The sequence below is a fragment of the Pseudophryne corroboree genome, chromosome 9, assembly GCF_028390025.1.
Source record: "Pseudophryne corroboree isolate aPseCor3 chromosome 9, aPseCor3.hap2, whole genome shotgun sequence".
Lineage (NCBI taxonomy): Eukaryota > Metazoa > Chordata > Amphibia > Anura > Myobatrachidae > Pseudophryne > Pseudophryne corroboree.
Window position 1 is genome coordinate 92,564,759 of NC_086452.1, and position 13,196 is coordinate 92,577,954.

A 13,196-nucleotide genomic window follows, 5' to 3' on the forward strand; every position below is an offset into this window, starting at 1 on the left:
AATAACGTCCTCATACATGTCGACACACACGTACCGACACACAGCAGACACACAGGGAATGCTCTATACGAAGACAGGACCCACTAGCCCTTTGGGGAGACAGAGGGAGAGTCTGCCAGCACACACCAAAAAGCGCTATATATGACAGGGATAGCCTTATGATTAAGTGCTCCCTTATAGCTGCTTTTATATTAATATATTGCCATTTATTTTGCCCCCCCTCTCTGTTATACCCTGTTTCTGTAGTGCAGTGCAGGGGAGAGACCTGGGAGCCTTCCTGACCAGCGGAGCTGTGACAGAAAATGGCGCCGTGTGCTGAGGAGATAGGCCCCGCCCCTTTTTCGGCGGGCTCGTCTCCCGCTATTTAGTACATTTAGGCAGGGGTAAATATCTCCATATAGCCTCTGGGGCTATATGTGAGGTATTTTTAGCCTTTTTAAAGGTTTTCATTTGCCTCCCAGGGCGCCCCCCCCCAGCGCCCTGCACCCTCAGTGACTGCCGTGTGAAGTGTGCTGAGAGGAAAATGGCGCACAGCTGCAGTGCTGTGCGCTACCTTAAGAAGACTGCAGGAGTCTTCAGCCGCCGATTCTGGACCTCTTCTTGCTTCAGCATCTGTGAGGGGGCCGGCGGCGTGGCTCCGGTGACCATCCAGGCTGTACCTGTGATCGTCCCTCTGGAGCTTCATGTCCAGTAGCCAAGAAGCCAATCCATCCTGCACGCAGGTGAGTTCACTTCTTCTCCCCTCTGTCCCTCGTTGCAGTGATCCTGTTGCCAGCAGGAATCACTGTAAAATAAAAAACCTAAGCTAAACTCTCTAAGCAGCTCTTTATGAGAGCCACCTAGAATTGCACCCTTCTCGGCCGGGCACAAAAATCTAACTGGAGTCTGGAGGAGGGTCATAGGGGGAGGAGCCAGTACACACCACCTGACCTGTAAAAGCTTTACTTTTGTGCCCTGTCTCCTGCGGAGCCGCTATTCCCCATGGTCCTTTCAGGAACCCCAGCATCCACTTAGGACGATAGAGAAATGTTAATACTTCTCCAGAACTGCATGTATACTGTATCCATAGCACTTAGGGGTCCATTTATCACACAATACTAGCTGCAAATATTATGTATCCCCCAATGTAAGAAGGAGGTATCTCATACCTGCTGCGATCACTCTATTTCCACCAGCAGCCACATCCATCATAGGTTTCTTTGGGGGATGCAATACTGCCCGATGTATCAATATCGGGATATTGGCTTTCGTGCTACCGCAATCTTCTGATTATGGTGACCGATGAGCTACACTTTAGAAGTTCCAGAGGAACCTCTGGCAGAAATGGCTGCTGTGCACGATGGTCATGATGACTGCTCATGTGCAGTGGTCCTGGCAGCTCCTGTCCCTGTCTGTGCTGTGTGATACAGCCACCTAATATGATCGCATTATGCAATGCAATCTGGGGCAATATTAATGCCCCGGATTGCATTGTATATGCGATCAATGGTAAATGGACCCCTTAGTGATAAAGGGATTATTGAACACTTGGTGATAAAGGGAATATCAAGCACTTGATGATAAGTAATTATTGAAGACGGAACTGAATGTTGTATCTGAGTATATGTCCGTAGCTTCTCTCCCAGTGCTGCCTTCTGTTTTACATTCCTGTCCATATGTCTCCTGCCACGTCTACTGCTCCACTGCTGGAAATGGGCTGGATACTTGGTGTAAATATGCCACAGACCTAAGTCAGTGGTGATTTAATAAGTGGGGCTATCTTATTGGTGGCATCTACTGGACTAGGACACAGGGCAGTAGAGAGCCTGGCTGGGTCCAGGTACTTTTCAGGGGGCGTGGCCTAATCACAAGAGGCGTGGTCCTGTACCTTTGAAAAAAATCTGATTTTTTATTTTATTTTAAGTGCAACCATGGCCACACTACAGCCCAGCACACAGCAGCGTGTGCTGGACTGAGGAGAAGAGCTGCAGCTTAAGGGGGAGAAAGTCTGGGGCCCCCTCTAGGACCCTCCATCAGATCTGGGCCTGGGTAATTTGTACCCTCTCCCCCCTCTCTTGGCACCACTGCTAGTACATAGGAGGGCAGAGCAGATAATGAGAATTCTCACATGGAAATACTGATAAGAGCCAGCAATCCACAGTTTATTTTATCATAATGGATATATTAGTATAACACAATCATGGCTGTAAAACCTTCCCCCCTAATTTCTGTAGTGACAGATTTCCCCTCTCCCCTGTAGTGATAACCTGTACAGTATTTCTTCTCCATCCCTCCCACCTCTACAGTTACATGTTCCCCTATGTATTACTAACCTGCCCCCCAGGCAATAAAACTCTTGTGAGACCATGCTCCCCTGTAGTCACCGATGGTCTGGTGGCAGATCACAGTGTAAATCAGGCCTGGCCAACCTGTGGCTCTCCAGCTGTTGTGGAACTACACATCCCAGCAGGCCCTACCACAGTTTTAATATCCTCTAATAACAAAACTGTCATCAGGCATGCTGGGATTTGTAGTTTCACAACAGCTGGAGAGCCACAGGTTGGCCTGGCCTGGTGTAGCGGATACTGGCTGCTTGGCTGACATTACTTACACGTAGCCTCATTGTGGCTGTGGGGGTGAATGGTAACAGCCACACTGAGACCCTGGACCATGTGAGACAGGACAGGTACAGAGAGACAGTGGTATTTCTGTATCAGGTACACATGCTTCCTGCAGGGAGGTGAGAATGGCCTTGTGTCATGTGCTCCATGGTCTGAGGATCAATGCTATTAATAACAGCTGCTACAACTAATACACCTGTAGCTCTTCTGCAATTATTCATTGTTTTATTATTTTAGATGCAGCAATTACTATTAATGTTGGCATGTAGGACAATTTACTACCTGTTATTTTGGTGTAAAAATTATAATTTTATTGGTGTTATGTGTTACTAACTCACTGTAAAACGATTATAGAACATGTTCCATAGACTGTGGTATAGTAAGATTCTTCCTCTTTTCTCCCATGCCCTCTCTCTGTTCTCCTTGTCCTCCCCATGACTGTCCATTATATTCCCATGAGGAGAAAAGAAGTGAAGGACACTTTTACAAATTAATAATGTATATCATTTATCTTTACTTATTTTGGTCAGAAGATGATATTCCCCACGGCCCAACTCTTTCCCTCCTGACATGTATAATAACACTATTGCTTCTCCCATAAACAGGAGCACGTGCTCCTTGGTATGGAATATGCAAGTGGTGGTGACTTAGAACATCTTCTGATGAGGAATGGGCCTCTTACCATCTCTAATGCAAGGTGAGAACATAAAATATCTTGTTAGTATTGTCTGTGCCTTAGAAACAGCACTTTATCCTTCTGATTTATCATAATTGTTTCTGTAAGTTGTCTTCCATCCTGACAAACAAAGCAGCTGTTATTATATAAGGATACTTTGTGAGTGTCATCTTGAAGGCATTCCAATACTCCTTTTAGATAAACTCTAATAAGCCATATACAATATATAGCGACTTTCACCAATGCACAACACTAGAAATATCTTATTAGGCAGTTGGTAAATTTATTATTATTATTATTATTATTATTATTAACAGTTTGTTATATAGCGCAGCATATTCCATTGCGCTTTACAATTAGAACAGCAGTAATAGAACAAAACTGGGTAAAAACAGACAGACATAGAGGTAGGAAGGCCCTGCTCGCAAGCTTACAATCTATAGGGAAATAGGCATTGATACACAAGGATAGATGCTACCTATTGCATAATGGTCCACCAGATTGCTAGGTTCTTAATGGGTTGTATGATATGATCACCCCGCAATGTTGGCCAAGTGTCAGGAGGGTGTGAGAGTAAAGAAAGACAAGATATGTGATGTTATGTGTATTGTACAGAGAATATGTAATTGGATAGAGAAGCACTGATGGTTATGTAAATTCAAAACAAAATAAATGGGGACATTGGGCCTAATTCAGACCTGGTCGCTCGCTAGTGGTTTTTGCACCTCTGTAATCAGGTTAGAACTGTGCATGCGTATGCACCGCAATGTGCAGGCGCATCGCACAGGTACAAAGCAGTTCATTGCTCTGCGATGGGTTTGTGCAAAAAATCCATTTGACAGGAAGAGGGTGTTTTCAGGGAGTGGTTGGAAAAACACAGGCGTGCCTAAGCGTTCGCACGGAGGGTTCCTGATGTCAATTCTGGTCCTGGACAGGCTGAGGTGTTTGCAGCGGCTGAGTAAGTCCTGAGCTGTGCAGAGACTGCACACAATCTGTTTGCACAGCTCTGCTACACATGCGTTCGCACACTTGCACAGCTAAAATACACTCCCTATGGGAGGAGACTATGTGAACGCAGGACTGCAAAAAAAGCCTAGCGAGCGATCAGGTCTGAATTAGGCCCATTGTCAGAAAATGTGGGGAGTATTGTCTGGAAATCCCTCAGCCATTATGTACACATCCTAACATTGTAACATTACCTTATTTTCTATCTAACAGATTCTACAGTGCGGAGATTGTATGTGGGCTGCAATTCCTGCATTCCAAGGGCATCGCCCATGGGTAAGTATATAGTTACAATATAACAATAGTATTAATAATGTGATATTATACTATGGATTCTAATACTGTACATGTTATACAGTCATTGTCCCATATCTTCCACTTACATGTTACACCTGCCTCTCTCCCAAAGTACAATCTATATGACCAGCTCTCGGGGGACACAGGAGATCTCTCTGCACAAGTGTTCTATTCTTTTCCTGTCATTTCAGAGTTTTGAAAATAGTGTACTAACATTCATTCCAGAAGCTTTTCAGTGGCATCACATGGGGCCCTATTGGTTGTGCACCATAACATCTGCTCTCTGCTCAGGGAAGTCCCTTTCTCCTGTAATATAGTGACGTCATACTCTTCCTGCACTTGTCTAACACTGTCAGAGAGGACCCCTGAGGAAGAGGAGGGAAACATTCATTTTAGAAACTTTTACATACTTTTTTATTACATCACCACACACCTGCCACCCAGCTCTGTAACTATATACACCTAGCAGGTCATGGGGGGCTGCACTGAGACCCCAGATCATGTACACCCAGAATGTGCCTTCCCTGCCATCCAATCTGGGTCTCACATGCAGGGTGAGAGAGGGAAGGAGAGGTGTAGGGATGATAGAGGGAAGGAGGGAGTGAGAAGTGCAGTGGAAGGAGGTGGAAGGAAGGAGTGAGAGGTGCAGGGTTAAAGAGGGATAGAGGGTATGAGAGGTGCAGGTGGTAAGTAAGGGAAGGAGGAAGTAAGAGGAGCAGGGGTCACATGGGAGACATTAAGGGAATGTGCAATAAAACATATGGAGTAGAGGTGGATGGACACCGGGATGGTGGGGAACACAGGTTTGATAACTTTATATCACATAATATGGGTTACCTAATAATATATAGCAGGGTTGGACTGTCCCACAGGGGAACAGGGGAAACCCCCGGGGGGGCCCCACTGCCTGAGGCACCACTTCTTCCTCTAGGGATCAGATCCCAGACTGAGCACTGGAATTATACATTGTACATACTATATGTTATGTTATACTGCACAGGACTATGATGTATCTTCTACAAAACATTCTTGTTATTAATCTGGTTCATTATTCTGTATGCACTAGTGTCAGGTCCGGGTGTTTTTGTGAATCCGTTAACCCGGGACCAACCACAGGTGTAGGTGCTGGGCTATGAAGAAAGCAGGGAGGACGAAGAAAGTTCCGATTCATATATTTATTCAAAATAACAATTCAGTAAAGAGTTAACTGACAAGTTGTTAATCATCATATTATACTGAAGTATTGCAGGAATAATATGCAAGAGAAAACTCAAAAATACATAAAAGAAATGTTCATGGAAACATATGCAAAACAAGCTGATGAATAAATGTTGGATTGTCCAAATATAAACGAGCTTTGATGCTGAACTGCAGAATATGATTAACTGGATAATGCAGACATGAAGAGATAACTGTAAGGATTTGCAATGGAGTTTTGAGAGTTAACTGAGAGACTGTGAAGAATTATCCTTGTTATGACAACATAGCAAATATAAACAAGCTTTGATGCTGAACTGCAGAATGTTATTAACTGGATAATGCAGACATGAAGAGATAACTGTAAGGATTTGCAATGGAGTTTTGAGAGTTAACTGAGAGACTGAAGAATTATCCTTGTTATGACAACATAGCAAATATAAACAAGCTTTGATGCTGAACTGCAGATTGTGTTTAACTGGTTAATGCAGACATGGAGAATTAACTGTAAGAATTGGCAATGGAGCTTTGAGAGTTAACTGAGAGACTGTGATGAATTATCCTTGTAATGACAACATAGCAAATAAAAGTACTGAATTGGGTTACTTGCGGGTTCCGGAGATCACTGTGAAACTGTAGTAGAAGACAAGGTGATGAATGGGTTAAATGCAGAGTTGAACAAACGAACAGCTGAGAGAAACAGAATCCTCCAGACTTTGAATGATAGGCAGACTGACAAGGTAACCTCATGCAGGACACTGGGAATCCAACTATTTCCAATAGGAGTGCAATTAACTGACAGCACAGCGGAGAGCCGGTGGATCTTTCAGCAGTGAAGGCTGCAGACGGACCTCTGGGAACGGAGGCGATATCTGGACCACGGGAATCACACAGGAATGCACGGAGAGAGCTCAGAGCTAGAGCACAGCTTTGATACAACAAAGCACTGGCCCAGAGTAACATAATCCCAGCCTACTTAAAGGCAGCACAAGCACGGGATTGGCTTACACCTGCCCACAGGTGTTTTCACAAGTGCTCTGTATTAGCTATTTGGTCTCCAACATGGCCACCTCCTATACAGCAGACACACCGCAGTGCCTTAGGCCATTTGGTCCCCGCACTCAGTTCCCAGACTCTGCATTACCTGTGCCATTGATCACGCCGTGTCCCCACACGGGCGCACAGCACCGCGAGCAACCGCACTGGCAACGGATGAACCCCAGAACCCGCAGAGGTAAGAGACCGGTTCGTGACAGTACCCCCTCCTCTAAGGGTGGTCTCCGAACACCTTTGAACCTTATCAGGATTTTTGGAGAAGTATTTCTGTACCAGTCTTGGAGCATGAACATCTTCAGAGAAAACCCAGGATCTTTCCTCTGGACCGTAACCCTTCCAGTCGACCAGAAACTGTAAACGTCCATATCGGGAACGTGAGTCCACAATCTCTTTAACTTCAAATTCCTCATTCTGCAAAGAGTGAACTTTAGGAGATTTGGACTGGGTAGTACGGAACTTATTGAGAATCAAAGGCTTCAGTAAAGATGTATGAAAGGCGTTAGGAATTCTCAAAGACGGTGGCAACTTGACTTTGTATGACACAGGGTTGAGTACCTTAACAATGGGAAATGGACCAATAAACTTGGGAGCAAATTTCTTAGAAGGAACTTTGAACTTGAGATTGCGCGTAGAAATCCAAACTTGGTCTCCCACTTTGTAACTCGGTACAGCTTTACGTTTTCTATCTGCAAAAGATTTATAACGAGCGGAAGTTGTGACCAAGGACTTACGTACACAACTCCAGATGCTAGATAGACGTTGAAGCTCTTGATCTGCTGCTGGAACCTCTAGGGCTGGCAATGGATGAAACTCTGGTGGAGAACTTCTTGGACTCTTATGTTGGGCACATTTAGGACATGCTGCTATAAACTCTTGGACATCGGCTTTGAGACGTGGCCACCAATAAGACTGTTGAATAAATTTGAGAGTCTTTAGAACCCCAGGATGACCCATGAAGGAAGAGGAGTGAGCCCAGGTAAGCAGCCGTTTTCGAAGACTTGTGGCGACAAAGGTCTTGCCAGGCGGAGGAACTGGAGAGGTTCGAGTCATTAAGAAGGACGTAGGATTCACAATGGCTTGATTCGTGGTAGCATCATTTAATTCAGAAGAAGCAAAGGACCGGGAAAGGGCATCTGCCTTTTTGTTCTGAGACCCTGGACGATAGGTGAGTTTGAAATCAAATCGTGAGAAGAAAAGCACCCATCGAGCTTGTCGTGGATTCAAACACTGAGCTGACTGCAGATACAGAAGATTCTTATGATCAGTATAAACTGTAATGCGATGTTGTGCTCCTTCTAGAAGGTATCTCCACTCCTCAAATGCCAACTTGATGGCAAGTAACTCTTGCTCACCGATTGCATAATTACGTTCTGCCGGGAGGAAGTTACGGGAGAAATATCCGCAGGGATGGACCTTTTTATCTTCAAAGACTTGTGACAACACAGCTCCTACTGCTTCTGTAGATGCATGCACCTCTAGTAGAAAGGGACGATTCAAATCAGGCTGTCGAAGAATGGGGGCTGACACAAAGGCTTGCTTTAAATCAGAGAAGGCTTTGATTGCTTCAGAAGACCAGTTCGTAGGATTTGCTCCCTTGCGAGTTAGGGCTGTGATAGGAGCAGCTAACGTAGAATAATTCTTAATGAATCTCCTATAGAAATTAGCAAAGCCAAGAAATCGCTGAATCCCCTTGAGAGTTGTAGGAGTGGACCAATCCCGGATAGCTCGCGTCTCTGGGATGGATAGCGGATGAATTTGTCCCCTAGGAGGGGTCTTGCCCGGAACCAGGACGACTGGGCAGTCCCATTCACGATGAGGAGGTAGAGAGTCTGCTGCTTGCTTACTGGAAACATCCGCAAGGGATTGATACACCGGAGGTAGATCGGAAAGGCTAATTGACCGAAGAGGTACAATTGTAGCTACACAGTCCTTGGTACAAGATTTACCCCATGAAAGGACTTCCATGGTTTGCCAATTAAGTTGAGGATTATGTTTCTGCAGCCAAGGTAAACCAAGTATCACATCTTGAGAGGCTTTGGGAATCACGTAGAAGGAGAGGTATTCGGAATGGAGCTCACCAACTTTCATCTTGAGACATACGGTTCGATGAGTAATTATACCATCTGGAATTCGACTTCCATCCACTGCTGTAACAGCAACTGCTGCTTCCAGGGGCATGGTTTGAACTTTAGACCGTATGACAAAGGCTGAGGAGATGAAGTTCTTGGCTGCCCCGGAATCTAGGAGGGCTGAAACTTTCACTGTAGAACTTGGAACTTCTAATTGAATAGACAAGGTTGGCTCTTTCCCAGAACGTGATTCTAAAGTAACTCCTAGCTTAACCTCTCTTGAATAAGCTAGGAGGCGAGAGTTTCCCGGTCGGAGTTTGCAGAATTTAACTAAATGTTCGGAGGACCCACAGTACATGCAGAGGTTACCCTGTCGACGACGAAGTCGTTCCTCCTCTGTGAGGCGAGAGTGCCCAATCTGCATAGGTTCTTCAGTCATTACTGGAGACTGTGATGAAGAATCTTGTCGAGGTCTAGGATGATCACGTGGACTGGATCGCTCTGCCCTGGATTTCTCTAAACATCGCTCCCTGTAACGTAGATCAAGTTTGTTACAGAGAGAAATCAATTCATCCAGTTTAATTGGCACATCCCGGATAGTTAAATCATCCTTGATTCTTTCTGAAAGTCCATTCCAAAACGCGGCTATCAGGGCCTCCTCATTCCAGTTTAACTCTGAAGACAACGTGCGAAACTGAATAATATATTGACTGACAGGACGTAAACCTTGACGTAGACGGAGAATCTCCAAGGATGCTGAGGTGGTCCTGCCTGGTTCGTCAAAGATTCTCCGGAAGGAAGATACGAACTCTTTGTAATTAGAGAGGATAGGATCACCTCTCTCCCATAATGGTGATGCCCACTCCAGAGCCTGACCGGAGAGGAGGGCAATAATATATGCAACCTTAGAACGAGCTGATGGGAAACTGGCAGACATCAGTTCAAACTGGATCTCGCATTGATTCAGGAATCCTCTGCAAAGTTTTGGAGTTCCGTCAAACTTACTCGGAGAGGGTAACTGCAAGCGGGACGTAGGCAGCGTCACAGGAGAAGCTGTAGTGGTAACTGGGACATCTGGGGTTGGAATCTGGACTTGGAATGTTTTAATAGCCGTATAAAGAGTCTCTAAACGGTCTGCCATAGTTTGCATAAACTGCACTATTTGTGTCTGTATAGACTCCTGGTTTTCCAGACGGGAAAGGATATCTGACGTAGCACCGCCTCCTGCGAATTGGTCACTTGACGGATCCATGTGGCCAGTGCTTACTGTCAGGTCCGGGTGTTTTTGTGAATCCGTTAACCCGGGACCAACCACAGGTGTAGGTGCTGGGCTATGAAGAAAGCAGGGAGGACGAAGAAAGTTCCGATTCATATATTTATTCAAAATAACAATTCAGTAAAGAGTTAACTGACAAGTTGTTAATCATCATATTATACTGAAGTATTGCAGGAATAATATGCAAGAGAAAACTCAAAAATACATAAAAGAAATGTTCATGGAAACATATGCAAAACAAGCTGATGAATAAATGTTGGATTGTCCAAATATAAACGAGCTTTGATGCTGAACTGCAGAATATGATTAACTGGATAATGCAGACATGAAGAGATAACTGTAAGGATTTGCAATGGAGTTTTGAGAGTTAACTGAGAGACTGTGAAGAATTATCCTTGTTATGACAACATAGCAAATATAAACAAGCTTTGATGCTGAACTGCAGAATGTTATTAACTGGATAATGCAGACATGAAGAGATAACTGTAAGGATTTGCAATGGAGTTTTGAGAGTTAACTGAGAGACTGAAGAATTATCCTTGTTATGACAACATAGCAAATATAAACAAGCTTTGATGCTGAACTGCAGATTGTGTTTAACTGGTTAATGCAGACATGGAGAATTAACTGTAAGAATTGGCAATGGAGCTTTGAGAGTTAACTGAGAGACTGTGATGAATTATCCTTGTAATGACAGCATAGCAAATAAAAGTACTGAATTGGGTTACTTGCGGGTTCCGGAGATCACTGTGAAACTGTAGTAGAAGACAAGGTGATGAATGGGTTAAATGCAGAGTTGAACAAACGAACAGCTGAGAGAAACAGAATCCTCCAGACTTTGAATGATAGGCAGACTGACAAGGTAACCTCATGCAGGACACTGGGAATCCAACTATTTCCAATAGGAGTGCAATTAACTGACAGCACAGCGGAGAGCCGGTGGATCTTTCAGCAGTGAAGGCTGCAGACGGACCTCTGGGAACGGAGGCGATATCTGGACCACGGGAATCACACAGGAATGCACGGAGAGAGCTCAGAGCTAGAGCACAGCTTTGATACAACAAAGCACTGGCCCAGAGTAACATAATCCCAGCCTACTTAAAGGCAGCACAAGCACGGGATTGGCTTACACCTGCCCACAGGTGTTTTCACAAGTGCTCTGTATTAGCTATTTGGTCTCCAACATGGCCACCTCCTATACAGCAGACACACCGCAGTGCCTTAGGCCATTTGGTCTCCGCACTCACAGTTCCCAGACTCTGCATTACCTGTGCCATTGATCACGCCGTGTCCCCACACGGGCGCACAGCACCGCGAGCAACCGCACTGGCAACGGATGAACCCCAGAACCCGCAGAGGTAAGAGACCGGTTCGTGACAACTAGCAGTATTTACTATATATATTTATCAAGGGGCCCAGCCTCTAATTGGCAAACCAATATGGTGGCTGACCACACCCTCTCTTGGGACTGGTCCCGCACCTAAACATGGGCCCCTACCATTGCATTCCCCCGATGGCCCTTCATGCCCCAGTCCAACACTGCTATATAGTTTTAAAAAGGATCAAGGATTGTTTTTATACTAGCAACACCTCTAAGGCTTCTGTGGCTCTAGGTGTACCCCGGACCCCGGCCATTTTATTCCCATACCCCAACTTCTTATTTCCTTCTCCAACCACTATATATATAATCCTGCAGGTATCTGGCACTCACTGCACAAGTAAATAATTCACCCCACTGCCCTCTGAAAGTTACCGAGTCCCAATGATAAATTGCAGCAGCGGCACTTGGGGAATAAAAAGCTCAGTAAGCACAATATACTGTCTGACCCACGTGTCAATGGACTTTTACAATCTCTTTAGGGTTACATACAAGAATAAACTTACCCCATTTATAAGGTTCTCCCCTTCACCAGCTGGGAAGGATCAGCATCAGCCCCCAGGTGTCGCTCCCTGTGACCAATATCACTAATTATTATGCAGTAACCACACATATTAGCATCAGAAGGGTTAATGGGCTGATTGAGCCTATACTACTACATAACAGAATTCTGCTGAGCACACACAACTGTACATGACATAGTGGAATCACATGGGATCTCCTTCAGACTTGGCCGTGAAAGCGGCCGCATCACAGTTTGCACTGTACACCTGCAGCGTCTGCATTGCGCCTGTGTGGTCATTCACATTGCAGGCGCATCCCCAAAGGATGATTAACAGTGGCATGTGTTGGGTGGGTGGCGACATAGCATTTTGTGGGTGTGGTGGGCCAAACGTGGCATGCCGGGAGTGTTTTCAGGGAGGCTGCATGATGTCACACATAGCCAGATTGAGCTGGCAGGAGTCAACCTTAAATCAATGCGTCCACAATTAGATTGGATCATGATTCGGAACCACAGGTTGCCTTGCCCTGTGCTGGGCCGCCCGCAGCATGTGAGGAGATGGATGCAGATCTTGCGTATGCAGTGATCTGCATCTATCTCTGAATAACCCCCATGGACACTGACCTACAAATGATTACAGTAGGTACTGACACTCTAGTCCTTGTTCCTAAACATACATTCAAAACCACTATTATTTACACATATAAAGTGATGATGTATGTGTGATACCCGGGCAAATAAAGGACAATGTTATTGGGTGAGTAGATGATCTTTTACCTGGTGATTATGTCCGCTTTACACTATCTGTGTACCGGGATACCAACTTAAGATGGAAGTTCGTTAACGATACTTCGGAGAGGTAAGGGATATACGTCTGCACAAGCGGGTTGTTCAGGGAGCAGTCAACTCAACTTCGGTTTATTAAAGGCAGTAGGAAAATCAAACAACTTGAACAATAGTACTACGTTACAGTAAATCATCAAGTACAGATAATAAACAGTTGGTCTTCACACCGTAGATTATGCCAACACTGTCATAGACTGTTTAATTATTCAGGTGTTGCATATCCCATCACCGTCCTTCTCAGCAGTTATACATGTTTACCTGAATTGGTTATATTGACTTATTATACTATTCAAA

At 44.9% G+C, this 13,196-nt stretch overlaps 1 protein-coding gene across 1 annotated transcript in view; it reads left to right on the forward strand.

The window, feature by feature from the left end:
* The window catches only part of LOC134958740 (protein kinase C delta type-like), a 42,026-nt gene that overhangs the window by 9,559 nt on the left and 19,271 nt on the right, over positions 1 to 13,196 (forward strand). The window contains exons 4-5 of the mRNA XM_063941487.1: positions 3,206 to 3,297; positions 4,495 to 4,557. Coding sequence (XP_063797557.1) covers positions 3,206 to 3,297; positions 4,495 to 4,557 — 155 coding nt within the window. The remainder of the gene's footprint in view (positions 1 to 3,205; positions 3,298 to 4,494; positions 4,558 to 13,196) is intronic.